Genomic DNA, 13,834 nt, shown 5'->3' on the forward strand with positions numbered 1-13,834 from the left:
GTCTCTGTGGGTTTCCTTTGGCTCTGTAGGGTTTTGTTTTGAGCAGGATTGTGAGAGCTTGTGGCTGCATTGTTTGCTTCTCTGTGCTGTCTAGCATCATCGAGGCACTTAGTGGGTCTTGGCAGGTCACTTTCTATCCTTCTGCTTTTTACTCTCTGGTGTTGGAGCCGGAAGCTAGGACTCTGTGTATACTAAACATATACCTGCCTAGTTATGTATCAAGAACCTATGTAAACAACAAATGGGTCAAGTGCTGGGTCCTGGGTCCCATGCCTACACTGCATGAGAAGCTGGGCTTGGTGGCAATAGATGCTAACAGAAAGGAACTCAGTGGCATCTTTGGAGGCTTTATATTTTATAATGTCATAAATGTCATGTCAGGGCTTTAAAAATTTTTTTCCTTATATTATTTATATATGTGTGTCTTTTTTACCCTATAGGTCCTTTATGTATATATTATTACTTCTAGTTTAATGCTTTTATGGGACTCCTGAGTGTATGAATAAGCAGTCTCAGGATCTCTATCTGTTTCTTTTGCCTTTTCTTAGGCTCTTTCCCTCTGTTTTATTCTATTCTTACATATTAGTTTTTGTTGTATTTTTATCTTATCTTTATTCATATTATTCCTTATTTATTCATCTTATTCCTTAGAAGCATGTTTGCTTTCTAATGACACACAAAAAGGAAATGGATCCAGATGGGAGGGGAGGTGGGAAGGAAGGAGGAGAAGTAGAGGGAGAGGAAACAATAATCAAGGTATATTATGTGAGAAAAAATGTTTTCTTTGTTTGTTTTGAGACAGGGTTTCTCTGTGTAGCCTTGGCTGTCCTGGAACTCATTTGTTAGACCTGGCTGGCCTTAAACTCAGAAATCTACCTGCCTTTGTCCACTGAGTGTTAAGATTAAAAGCATGTTCCACCGTGCCTGGCTTGGCTTGGCTTGGCTTTTCTTTTCTTTCCTTCCTTTTACTTTTCTTTTTATTGATTGATTGATTGTATGTATGTGAGTATGCTGTTACTGTCTTTAGACATACCAGAAGAGACCATCAGATCTCATTACAAATGGTTGTGAGCTACCATGTGATTGCTGGGAATTGAACTCAGGACCTCTGGAAGAGCAGTCAGTGCTCTTAACCGCTGAGCCATCTCTCTAGCCCCCTGGCTTTTATTTTCAATAAGATAGGGAAAGAGTCCAAGCAGGAGGAAAAGGAAGGAAGAAAGGGAAGAAGGAAGAGAGGGAGGGAAGGAGGGAAGGAGGGAAGGAAGGAGTGGGGCTTAGGAGGTTACAGAATTGGTTTAGCAGTTTAGGAGTGCTTGTTGCTTTATAGAGGATTGGGGTTCCCACATGATGGCTCACGAGCATCTATACCTCAAGTTCCAGGGTGTCTGATGCTCTTTTCTGACTTCTGTGAGCACCATGCATGAATATGGTGTGTAAACATACATCTAGGCAAAACATATGTAAAATTGAATAAGTAAACAAACAAGCAAACAAACATACTGGCCTCAGCCCTGGGAGAGAGGAAGGAGGATTGAAAGTTCAAGACCATCCTCTGCTACAAGCAAGTGTGAGGCCATCATGGGGTACAAGAGACCTTGCCTTGAAATAACAAAAACTAGGTTCAGAGGCATGTCACTATTTAATTTGCTGTTTCCTAAGTGGATACTGGTGTGGAATCTTACTTTTATGTGCTTGTTTGCCTTCTGTATATGGTGTTGAGGGGCCCATTCAAATATTTTGTCCATTTATTTATTGGGTTGTTAATTTTCTTCCTCTTGAGTGTTGAGAGATCTCTGTATTCCAGATGCAAGTCCTTTTTCCAGATTATGTGACTCTTCAAGTGCTTTCCCTTATGTCATTGGTTATTTTTTCTGAAGATTCACAAGGAATTTATAAATATTTGTTATAGTTGAGGGAGAGTCAAGTGACACAGAAGTCTGTGGAGTAAAAGGTTCAAGTTCTGGGGCTGGAGTGAGGCTCAGCAGTTAAAGTCTGTGGTGCTCTTGCAGAGGACCTGGGTTCCATTCCTTGTTCACACATGGCAGCTCACAGATGTCTGTGAGGATCTGGTGTCCTCCTCCAGCCTCCATGTGCTTCAGGCACACACAGGATACACATGTATGCAAGCAGGTACTCATACACATAAAAACAAATAATCTTAAAACAAAACAGCCAAAGGAGTAAGTTTTCACTCACCTCCTCCCTTGTGCTTTCTGTATGGAGACAGACAGTTAATGTTGGTTATTTTCTGAGGCTCTTTCCAATTCCTTTTTATAGTCTGCTTTTTTATTAAATATTTATGTTTTCTAAGTGATGTTTAGTTGTATGTGTTTTTTAAATTAGCTCTGTCATTTCATATTAAAGTTTCATTTTAAATATTTTTCAAACTAATTTCAGTAGAATCTTTGTCTGTTAAGTGTAGTAAATTTTAATGTCTTGTGTTCTAGTCTTAAAAGCTATGATTTGGGAAAGAGTTATAGAAATTAAGGTTAAATAAATATACAAAATGTAATTAGGTTATTTTAATGCTTGCTAAAAAAATAATTGGTTGAAATGATTTTAAATGTATTAGTTTTCTCAAAATAAGTAGCAGTTTGCTTTGTCTAAAAAGGCTTAACAGACAACAAGAATGGTATTGATAACGTTGAAGTTCTGGTTCATTCCCACATTTTAGGTTGTTTTTATTTTTCTTTGGGTGATTCTTTTGGGCTGTTTGAAATACCCAGTTCAGAAATGACATTTGGTTTGTGTTTGTATTTTTAGCTTTATTTTTGAGCTTTTCCAACCACAACTATAAGAACTTTTTTGTAGAGTAACTTTTGATTCAGACAAGCCGCTTTTTCTTTCTCTAGGTATGAATCCTAGGACCCAGAATAAGGAATCTCTAGAGGACAGTGTTCCTACCTCTCCAGAGCCAAGTAAGAGGGGCTGCCAGACTAGAGGAGGGCAGGCTATGGGGTCTGTGGGGCGGTGAGGACATGAGCAAGCCCTGAGGGAAGACAACAGCCCAGAAAGCTATGTTCTGTGTGATAGGAAGCTGATGTGTGGGGGACTCTTGAGTCTCTCTGGTGCCAAGTGAGAGAAGTGTGGCCAAGTGACCTGCTCCAGAGTATGTGATTCAGGACACAAGGGAAGGAGAAGACTTCCCAAGAAGACCCTCTTGCCTGGCAGAAGCCAGTCTTAGCTCTTAGACCTAATTCTGTCTCTGGAATAAAGATGAACAAGAAATAATGGGCTGTTACTAGAGTCCTTCAGATACACTTAACATAGAAAATATCTGGCTAGTTTATGTCTGTTTAGATCACATTTGTCTATTTAAATAGCTGAACATATAAGAGCACCTTTACTAGAGTACAGGGAAGCCATTCTGCCACTGCACACACTTTATTCTGTGCGGCTATGCATGTGTAGCACTGAGTCTTGTTGTCTCCATTTATGATTAATTAACTTAATCCTTTTACAATTTTTCATGTCCTCATTACTCATTTTTTAAGTCAAAAAGTTTAGTTACGTATTTGTGTGATGGCACACATATGCTGTAGCATATGCACATGGAGGCTAGAGGACAAGAGGACAAACATGGGAGTTGGCTCTCTCCTCCTGGGTGGATCCAGGGATCAAACACAGGTCATCAGCCTTGGTGGCAAGTGCCTTTACCTATTGAGCCATTACCATCCCAGCCCCAAAAGTTTGTTCTTTCTTTTTTTCTTTTTCTTTTTTTATGTTTTTTTAAAGAGTTATTTATACTATGTGTATGAGTATTCAGACACACCAGAAGAGGGCATCACAACTATTACAGATGGTTGTAAGCCACCATGTGGTTGCTGGGAATTGAACTCAGGACCTCTGGAAGAGCAGTCAGTGCTCTTAACCACTGAGCCATCTCTCCAGCCTTCTTTCTTTTTAAAAATTTGTTTTTTATTATTTTGTTTGTATGAAGGTTCTGTCTGCATGTATGTCTATGTACCACATGCATGCCTGATACTTGAGGAGGTGGTACTCCTCCACATGGATGCTGAGAATCAAACCCTAGTCCTTTGCAAGAACAACAGGTGTTCTTAACCACCAAGCCAACTCTCTACTCCCTACACCCCCTTTTGTTTGTTTATTTGTTTTAATTTTATTAAGCTGAGTGTGGTAACACAGGGCTTTAATCCTGGCATTTAGGAAGCCTGGTATAAGTCGAAGTTTCAGGCCAGCCAGCTACATAGTGAGACACTGTCTCAAAACAAACAAAAAACCAGAAAATGTGAGGTTATTTTTAATTATATCATCAAGCAGATGATTATATTTGAGTTTTAGTAATTATTTTTATTAGTGACCATTTGGATAGTTCCAGGTTTGTTTGTTTGTTTTGTTTTGTTTTTTTAAGCTGTAGTTTCTCAATATAGCCGAGGCTGGTTATGAACTTGTAGTATTCATCCTGTCTCTGCTTTCCCAGTGCAGTGTATAGCTATCCCACTCAGTACTCAAAGGTGTGAGGGGTTGTTGTTGTTGCTCTTGTTTGTTTCCTTTTATAGATTTTTTTTTTAAAAAAGTCTTCACTTAAAAGATCTTAAAGATTGAGTCAGTTTTACTTAGAAAGATAGCTACCTGTCTATTTTTATCATTCAAATGAAACACTTGAGGGGGAAACATTTTTTTAAAATGTGATTTAAAGCCTGGTGTGTAGTGCACATTTTACCCCAGCCTTCTGCAAGCTCCAGGAGAAGGATTACAAGTTCAAGGCTAACCTGGGATGCATAGCAAGTCTCTATGAGAGAAGAGGAAGGAGGAGAGAGAGATCATTGTGCTGGCTCTGGCAAGAGCTCACCAACTGCATCCCACAGTGGCGAATGGCATTGTGATTAGAAAGAGTCAGAGATCACATGGAGAAAATGGAAGCTAGAGCACAGCGTAGGTCAAGGACTATCAGAGCTGCCTCTAGGTTTCACTGTTAAAGCATCCATATTTCTCATAATTCCACAAGTGCATGAGTCTAGTGGAACAAACCACATAGTGTGGCCTTTGTGCTTTAACTCAGTGGTCTTGCACCCAAGCCAGACTTGGCCATATCTGTATCATTTGTGGTATTCACAGTAGAGTGCATCACTGGCATCTTGTGAGCAGAGTCCAGCATCTCTCATTGTCCACAACAGCCTTCTATAACAGACTGGTCTGGTCCAAAATGTCGGGAGTTAGTTACCAGTGTTGAAAACCTGCTTTATCTAAGGAGCAGATGTCAAACTCATGTCTCCAAAATCCCAGCCTTGTAACTGTCCCAGACATCCTCTTTGGTTTTCCCTCCTATCCTTTTAAATCTATTACTCGTGATACTGAAAGTGTTCCTGTTTCTGCTGCTATTTGCTATTTTGCTCCCAATTAGGCTCAGCTTTCTTCCTTTCCTACCCAGACACTCTGCAGTTTTCAAAAGGAGAAGCTCTACCCTGAGCCTCTCTTCTGCCCTCAGAATGTTAATTTGCTTTGATATATAACCCTGCCTGCCCTGCAGTAACCTCACTGGCATTTCAGCTGTAGCTCATGATCAGCAGAAAATGAAAAATAGCGGCTATGAATCCCATTTGCATGATGGGATTGGATAAGCATGTGTTGCGTTATCTAACAAACTCTGTTTCTCTCTCTTTCTCCCTCCCCCATCCCCTTCCCTTTGCTCCCTCTCTACCCTGGCAAATTCTGTCACCTTTTACCATGAACTTCACCCCTACCCTCTCCCTTCCTTCATATCCCAAACCTGTCATGGTGACCACATATACCCTTTCCCTGTTATGCGAGGCAGTTCTGACACTGTCTGCTCCCCCTGTAGTGCCAGGCTTCTGTTGCACAGTTGGAGTGGATTGGAAGTCTCTTACTACTCCTGCATGCCTTCCCCTCACCACTGACTACTTCCCGGACCGTCAGGGCCTGCAGAATGACTACACAGAGGGCTGCTATGATCTCCTCCCAGAAGCAGACATGGACAGGTCAGTGCCTGAGACAAAAGCAGTCAGCTTTGTTTGTGAGGGTTATGGGTATATTGGAACACATGCATAGAAAGAAGAACACTGAACTTTTAAGCCTTTCATGTCCTCCTTTAGTATTTGGGAAATTTGATGATGTAAGAACTGTTAGTTTCTCTCAAGTTTTGTTGACATCAACAGTTTGTCTTCCTGGATAACATTTGCTAATGCAGTTGTTTTGGGCACACTACGATTATGTTTTCTAAGGTTATTCTTTCTGTCTTCTTTTTCTACCTTGTTGAACTGATCATTTCTCCTAAAGCTGATGTACAGGTTATGGATTTTATGAGCTGCAGTAGAGTGATAATCTGGGATGAAACAAGAGATGGCACAGTGACTATTGGTATCACTGCCCAAGGTCAAGCATGCCCACATGCGCACTCATGTCTTTTCCAGGAGGGATGAGGAGGGTGTTCAAATGACAGCTCAGCAAGTGTTTGAAGAGTTCATCTGCCAGCGTCTTATGCAGGGTTACCAAATCATAGTACAGCCAAAGGCACAGAAACCCAACGCCACAGTCCCGCCCCCACTGAGCAGTAGCCCACTCTATAGCAGAGGTAAGTGATTCTCCTTAAATTTATATTTCTTCTTTCTACTAGATCCTGAAAGTAGGTTTCTTTTGTTAGGTTATTGTCTCAGTTGATGTGAGACACTATGACCAAAGCAAGTTGGGGAGGAAAGGGTTTATTTGGCTTAAACACATCACTGTTTATCACTGAAGGATGTCAGGACAGGAATTCACACAGGGCAGGAGGAACTTGAAGACAAGAACTGATCCAGAGGCCGTGGAGGAGTACTGCTTACTGGCTTGCTCAGTAAGTAGGATATAGGATACAAACATCCTATTTCAAAACAAAAACACAAAAGACCTACTCTTGGAGCTGGAGAGATGGCTCAGTGGTTAAGGGCACTGGCTGCTTTGCAGAGAGCCCTGGTCTTTGGTTCCTAGCTCTCACCTGGTGGCTTACTCCCAGTGGTACACATACTGTTAATCCCAGTGAAGGAGAGTAAAACCATTACCCAGTTTCTTTGTTCAAGTTAAGTAAACTTTATTTTCTGTCAGACTGGGCCATCTCCCTAAAGCAGGATTTTGGAAAAATAGCAGCAAACACAGGAGGAGGTGGGGTTTATATAGCCAAAAAAAAAAAAAAAAAAATCCAAGTTTTTGCCTCCCAAGTGCCGTGATTAAAGGTGCCCACCTTTAAAGGTGGTCAACCCTATTCTTATTAATCTCTCTCTCCCTCTCTCTCTTCCTCTCCAGTTTCCTCCCCCCTCCCTCCCTCCATTCCTCCATCTCTTTCTGTTTCTGTTTTCTGAGACAGAGTTTTACTGTCCAGCCTGTTATAGACTCTGGCTGGACTATACCTCACTATATAAACCAGGAAGGCTCACCTCAAACCCAAAGATCTAGTTGTCTCTCCCTTTGAAGGGCTGGCATTTAAGGTATACACCCTTATGCGTGGTCCCACAATTCTCTTTTTAAAAAAGAGGATATAACTAATTTTAGTCATGATATAGTTTGGTTTAGACAACTAGGAGTAGCAGAAGGCCAAGTTAACAATACTCAGTTATCAAGTATATAGTGAATGTTCTAAACCTGGAAGTGGGTTTCCAGTGTTACACCTACGTGATACACAATAGGTTCTCAGATGGTGCCTAAATCTAAGTCTACTGTTTGTTTGTTTTCTAATGTATATATGGAGTGACACAGTCCACAATAACTAGGAAGGGTCATAAAAATTCCCCAGAGCTCGAGTTATACAAGCAGTTGTTGGAAGCCAGCATGAGTGCTGGGACCAAGCCCAAGTCTTCTGGAAGAGTGGTATGTGCTCTTAACTACTGAGCATCTCTCCAGGTCGCTACAGTTTTTATGTGTGTCCTTGTCTTTTTTCTTTTCCTATCACTGGGATCAAACTCAGGACCTCAGTCATAGTAAACAAGTTCTCTACTCATTTGTACATTTGTTCTTTTCCCCATACTCTGTGTTCATTTTTCTTCTTAATTACTGTAGCTTAGTGACCTGATTCAAGCATGAGTCACCCATTAGTGGCTAGCAAGTGACCCTAACTGAGGAAGAGCCAAGTTGTAGAGAACTCATCTCAAATAAGTGTAACAGGGAGAATGAAGAGTGGGTGCCTGGAGCTGGAAGGCAGTAATCACTTCCTGAATTAGTCAGTGAGCTGTCTTGGTCTCTGCCTTCTTCATTTTTGCTAATGAAGCCTCCCCTTCCCTATTTGGCCAGTGTAAAACTTCTGATAATTGTTGGTTCTAGTAAAGCTCCTCTGGCCAGAAAATTAAAGAAGTATGGATCTGGTGTGTGGACTTAGCTGGCAGCTAGTCCAGGCCTCATCGATGAAGCTGACCTTTACATTTGTTACATGCTGCCTTCTCTTCAGATTGTACACTCTCCTGGTTTTGTTTTTGTTTGTTTGTTCATTTTTTTAAGGCAAGGTCTTTTATAGTCCAGGTTGGACTTGAACCCTTGATCTTCCTGTGTCATCTCCCATCTGCTGGGATACAAGTGTGTACTCTCACACCTGGCTTTTTCTGTTGAACCTTTTGGGGTGCCAAGACCATTTTGGAAGGTTGTTATGGTCAGCACTGTACCACCAATGAACTTACCCAAGACTATTTTGGATTCATCTTCTCTACTTCCACAGTGGAAACTACAATGCCTGGATTATAACAAATAGTGAATAAATATATGTGGTTATTCATCCACTTATTCATTCAACAATGTTTTTGACAGTTGGGGAAATTATAGCTCAATAGAGAGAAATGAATCTGCTGTGATAAAAACCTGGGAGGGAAAAGTTAGTTCAAGGCCCATTAGACCTCTTAAATTTGGAGTTTAATATGGTTTGGAGGGTCGGGTGAACTTAAACCTAAAATAAGTGGAAGTCATTAGGAGAAATAGGGGGAAGTTGATGGAAGAGCATGCAGGCAGAAGGATCAGCTTATGTGTGTGCAAGAAAGCCTTGTAGCAGGAGACATTGTGATAATTTTTGCACACCAAAAAAAAAAAAAAAAAAAAAAACCACAGTGTTAGAGTGCTCTGGATTTGTGGCTAGTTGTCACAGGGCTGTGAGAAGAGTAACTTTTTAACCCAAGAAACAGTAATGAATTTACTTTTAGATGTCACGGGCCACATCTAGCCTGCCCGTCCATTGCTCTTGAATGGATAGGGAATGTCCCTTGTGAGTCTGTAATTCCAGCGTCCAGTCTGGTCCTGACTGATTTGTGACTCTTATTCATGGCTAGTTGTCAGAGGAAAACTCTTATTTCCCTGGTAATAAAAATTACTGGTATTTTCTTACTATTGTGACTTGGGAAGTTGCTTTCATAGCCAAGTCTTGCGTCTCCCTTGTTTCAAGTTTATTGATTGCGAAGGTAAGGTAGGACTTGGGTTTACTGTACACTGAGGGAGGCACACATTAACTGAACTATAAACACATGTTTGCTTACTGGGGTACTCCTAGTTGGGATGAGGTGTTGGGGAGCTGCCATGGATGCTCAGGATCCTTATCCCCTGATACTCTTCCTGACAGCCAGCAGGTTGTTTGTAGCAGAAATGAAGGAGTGCCTCATGGGGTACTCTTCAGTTGCAGAAAGCAAGACTTGCAGAGATTTGAAACAATCACAATCAGAATCCTCTCAGACTCTACTGTCCTTTCTTCTCCAGAGGACGTCCAAGTGGCCTGCCACCATGTGACCATTTCTCTGAGCTGAACAAGAGAGAGCACACTTTGTTTGCAGGTCATGAGGATCTTGCACAGGCTTTGTTGTTGTTCTTTGTTTGCTTGTTATTGTTTGCTTGGGACAGGGTTTCTCTATAGCACTGACTGTCTGGAACTTACTCGGTAGACCAGGCTGGCCTCAAACTCAGAGATTTGCCTGCCTCTGCCCCCTCCTCCCCCCCCCCCCCCAAGTGCTGGGATTAAAGGCAGGTGCCAGCACTGCCTGGCTGGCTTGGTGGTTCTTTATAGCACAATTTTATTCTTTTAAACACTTGTCGTATGTTTCTGATTCCTTGTCATTCCCCACTCTACTGTGTTTAATTCAGTTAAACTATGTTTCTGAACACCTATTTGGGGCAAGGCCTTTTTAATAGGAGCTAATATAAAGATAAGCTATATTTAGATTTGGCCTCTTAGAACTTTAAATTTTTATTTAATTTGTTCTTGAGGCAAGGATTCACTGTGTTGCCCAGTTTTACCTCAAACTTCAAGACTCAAGCAATCTGCCTGCCTGCATTAGTGTCCTAGGTTGCTGCAGCTATAGATACGCACTATAGTGCCTGAGGGAGACACATACCTAAGGAACTACATATTAGATATTCACAAGGTTAGAGGTGTCTGACAGCTTTCCCCAGGAAGTTACTTTTGATGGTGATATTAAGTTATCTATAAGATGGACTAGAGAGATGCTAGGCAGTAAGGACACTTACTGCTGTGCTTGAGGACCTGAATGAGTTTGATCCCCAGAACCCACATATAGGACAAATTGTCTTCTGACTTCCACACATGCACACTGTAGTTTGCATATGTTCTTATACTCATGCACGTATACACAAAATAAGTAAATAAATGTGGACAATTTTTTTTTAATCCGTAAGATTTCAGTTAGTGGCTCAGGAAGAGAATGCAGAAGCAGTGTCCAAGCAGATATGTAGGGGCAAAAATTGCATAAGTAAGTAAGTACTCCTTTCGCTGAGAGGAGCCATGGGGAGGAGTTGGAGCGCAGGCCAGGAGGTAAGGACTGCCAGCCTGGGGTGGAGCGTGGGTAGAGTGGAGTTTCATTTTAATCACACATCTTTCCCTAAACCTATTAATGTTTACTCCAGAGGACTGTGCGTCAGGGTTGGAGTGTGAAATCCAGGTGCTTTTAGGACCTTCTTCTCTGATTTGCTATTAGTTGGTTTAACAACAGAAGTATCTGACCATTTCTGCAATTTTATTTTTTAACCAAGGATGATGCTTCTGTGAGTTTCCTCTTAAAACATTTGTTTCTTCTTTTGTTTCTCTTTATCTATATCTTTTATCTGGATAAAAGCAATCATTTTCTCTACTAGGCCTTGTGTCCCGAAACCGCCCTGAGGAGGAGGGCCAGTATTGGCTGAGTATGGGCAGAACTTTCCATAAGGTGACACTCAAGGATAAGATGATCACAGTAACTCGCTACCTTCCCAAGTGAGTCCTTAGATGTTTACCATCCTTGGTGACTATCTTGAATTTTGTCTGTACACTAAATTATGTGTATAAAACGATATGTGTATAAGAAATAGAATGAGTCCCTTAGAATTTTGGCTTTGCCTCAAAATAAACTTTTAGTTTATAGTTTACTGCTTCCAAAAAGCAACTGATTCAGTTTATAAATCTTAGCATGATTCACATCAAGCATATTAAAATCAAAGGATGAATGCAAGAAAAAAACATGATAAGTTTAAGAAGATCTGAGAAATGTCCATTATAGTCTCCTAGGATGAACTGATTTCTGTATCTGGGGACTTAGCCCAGGTAGTACCAAGTACAGTGAGACGGAAAAGGTTGGTGATGGTCGTGGTGGCAGTGGCAGTGGTATGTACAGATTGCTTTTAAGTATCCAGGCATACCTTTGTTTTTCAGGTACCCTTATGAATCTGCCCAGATCCATTACACCTACAGCCTCTGCCCTTCCCACTCTGACTCAGAGTTTGTCTCCTGTTGGGTGGAATTCTGCCACGAACGGCTAGAGGAATACAAGTGGAATTACTTAGATCAGTATATTTGCTCTGCTGGCTCTGAAGATTTCAGGTTAGATAGCAGTTTAACTTCCTGTTCCTGCTGCTTTGGACATGTGCATCTTGTAACACATTCGTCCTTTTGTCTGGTGTCTACTTTGTTTTCCCTAAAGTTGGAAGAACAGAGCATACCTACATTTGTTAAACTCCGTGTGGCTAATGGTGATGGTTATAACAGTGAATCTACTCAGTGCCATTGACATACACACTTAAAATGGGTTAAAGTGATAAATTTTATAGTGTGTATTTATTGTAGCTGGAAAGAGAAACTCAGCCACAATGTGCCCTTTGGTGCAAGTTTTAGGATAGAATACTAACTTAGTGGAGGAACTTAGGCCCATATTGCCTAAGACTGTAGGATGTGCCTGAGGCCACCTAGCTACAGCTATGATTTAGCATTGTTTTATGTAAATTAATAGTCTGTGCATGTGTGTTTCCGTGTACTTACATACATATTTATACATTTTTGGCAAACATAAGGATTCATATTGCCATGTGCTTTCAGCATTTTATTCTCATGTTGTCTAGTAGCCTTATGGTTGTGGTCCTCTCATGTATAATGTTTTAACTTTTCTGTCTGCTTTGCAATTGATGGTGGACAGCTGCTTCACTGGGGATGGGTGCACAGAGGCATTGTCATGGTTCTGGGGTTAAAGCAGAAGCCACTTTGTGGTCTTCCTTGCAGTTTTCTGTCTAGTGTCCTAAGCAAAGACACTTGAGGCACCAAAGCAGGACTCTCTCCACCAGCTTCAGAGAGCTCTCTGGGAGGACATTTATTACCTACTTTTTCTCACCACCACTCTGTTACCCTTGACTATAGCTTAATCGAGTCTCTGAAGTTCTGGAGAACTCGATTTCTACTACTGCCAGCCTGTGTCACTGCCACCAAGCGCATCACAGAAGGGGAGGTGCACTGTGACATCTATGGGGACAAACCCCGTGCAGATGAAGATGAGTGGCAGCTTCTAGATGGCTTTATTCGCTTTGTAGAGGGCTTAAATCGCATCCGAAGGCGCCACCGCTCAGACCGAATGATTCGGGTAAGGATTCTTAGAGCTCTCAGGGACTACAATGAACGGGGGGGGGGGGGGGGGGGGGGAGGCTCTACCTCCTATTTGTTCATCAGCTGGATGATTTATCCCATGACTACCCAACATGTGTCTGAAATTCCAATCAGGAAGTTCCTACCTGTTGCTGGATTGTGCCAATCATGACTGGACATTACTTTATGATTAGCTGCCCCTTCTAGCTGAGGACAGAGCACCTATTGTGTAATACCCAAGTGGGACCCAGGATCAGGCACAGCAGTACTGAATTGCAAAGTAAAAGTTCTTGAGAGGTGAACAGCAGCATACCTTCTTTTTAGAAAGTGTCTGTCACTTTCATTTCAGTCATACACTGCCAGTCAGTAGAGAAACTGAGGCTTCTGAAGGCTACAGGATAGACCTGAGGCCACCCAGGCAATAACAGACAGATATATGATTCACCATTGGTTTGCTTAAGTTAACATATAGTACAATTGACTCATTTGTGTTTGTGTGTGTGTGTGTGTGTGTGTGTGTGTGTGTGTGTGTGTGTGTGGTGTAGAAAACACAGGGATTCATGTTACCAAACACCACAATCAAAAAATCAAAATGAATGGTTCCTTACAGGTAGACCACTTGCCTGACATTTGACAAACTGAGTTTGATCCCAGAACTCAGAAGGTTCATGCTGCCCTTTGCAGTCCTATCCTTTCCATCTCTGTCTCCTAGCAACCACTAGTCTTTGCAAATGTTTTTAAAATGCTATCGTATAATATAAAACCATTTGAGGCTTGCTTCTTTTACATAGCATTATGCTTTGGGATTCATTCAGGTTTGTGTATTAGTAATCTTGTGATAGTGGTCCTTCATTGATCCTGTTTTTAACCTCAGGCTCCTTTTCCCTCATCAGCTACCATCTATACACAAGATCACTTGTGCATGGAAACATTTAGAAATTTGTGTGAAAAAAGCCAACTTTAGTTTGAATTTCAGCTCCAGTGGGATTTGAAGTTACTTGGTTAAACCAATTTCTC

General features: G+C 41.4%; 1 protein-coding gene across 23 annotated transcripts in view; it reads left to right on the forward strand.

The window, feature by feature from the left end:
* The window catches only part of Depdc5 (DEP domain containing 5, GATOR1 subcomplex subunit), a 120,154-nt gene that overhangs the window by 61,807 nt on the left and 44,513 nt on the right, over nt 1-13,834 (forward strand). For 16 of the 23 annotated variants that reach the window (XM_034508703.2, XM_076938266.1, XM_076938265.1 and 13 more), the window contains 6 exons: nt 2,853-2,918; nt 5,777-5,960; nt 6,393-6,553; nt 11,068-11,185; nt 11,621-11,788; nt 12,596-12,815. In XM_034508703.2, the coding sequence (XP_034364594.1) occupies nt 2,853-2,918; nt 5,777-5,960; nt 6,393-6,553; nt 11,068-11,185; nt 11,621-11,788; nt 12,596-12,815 (917 nt within the window). The remainder of the gene's footprint in view (nt 1-2,852; nt 2,919-5,776; nt 5,961-6,392; nt 6,554-11,067; nt 11,186-11,620; nt 11,789-12,595; nt 12,816-13,834) is intronic. The other 7 variants (XM_076938274.1, XM_034508705.2, XM_076938275.1 and 4 more) reach the window with 1 other exon arrangement.

Source organism: Arvicanthis niloticus, chromosome 7 (genome assembly GCF_011762505.2).
Source record: "Arvicanthis niloticus isolate mArvNil1 chromosome 7, mArvNil1.pat.X, whole genome shotgun sequence".
NCBI lineage: Eukaryota > Metazoa > Chordata > Mammalia > Rodentia > Muridae > Arvicanthis > Arvicanthis niloticus.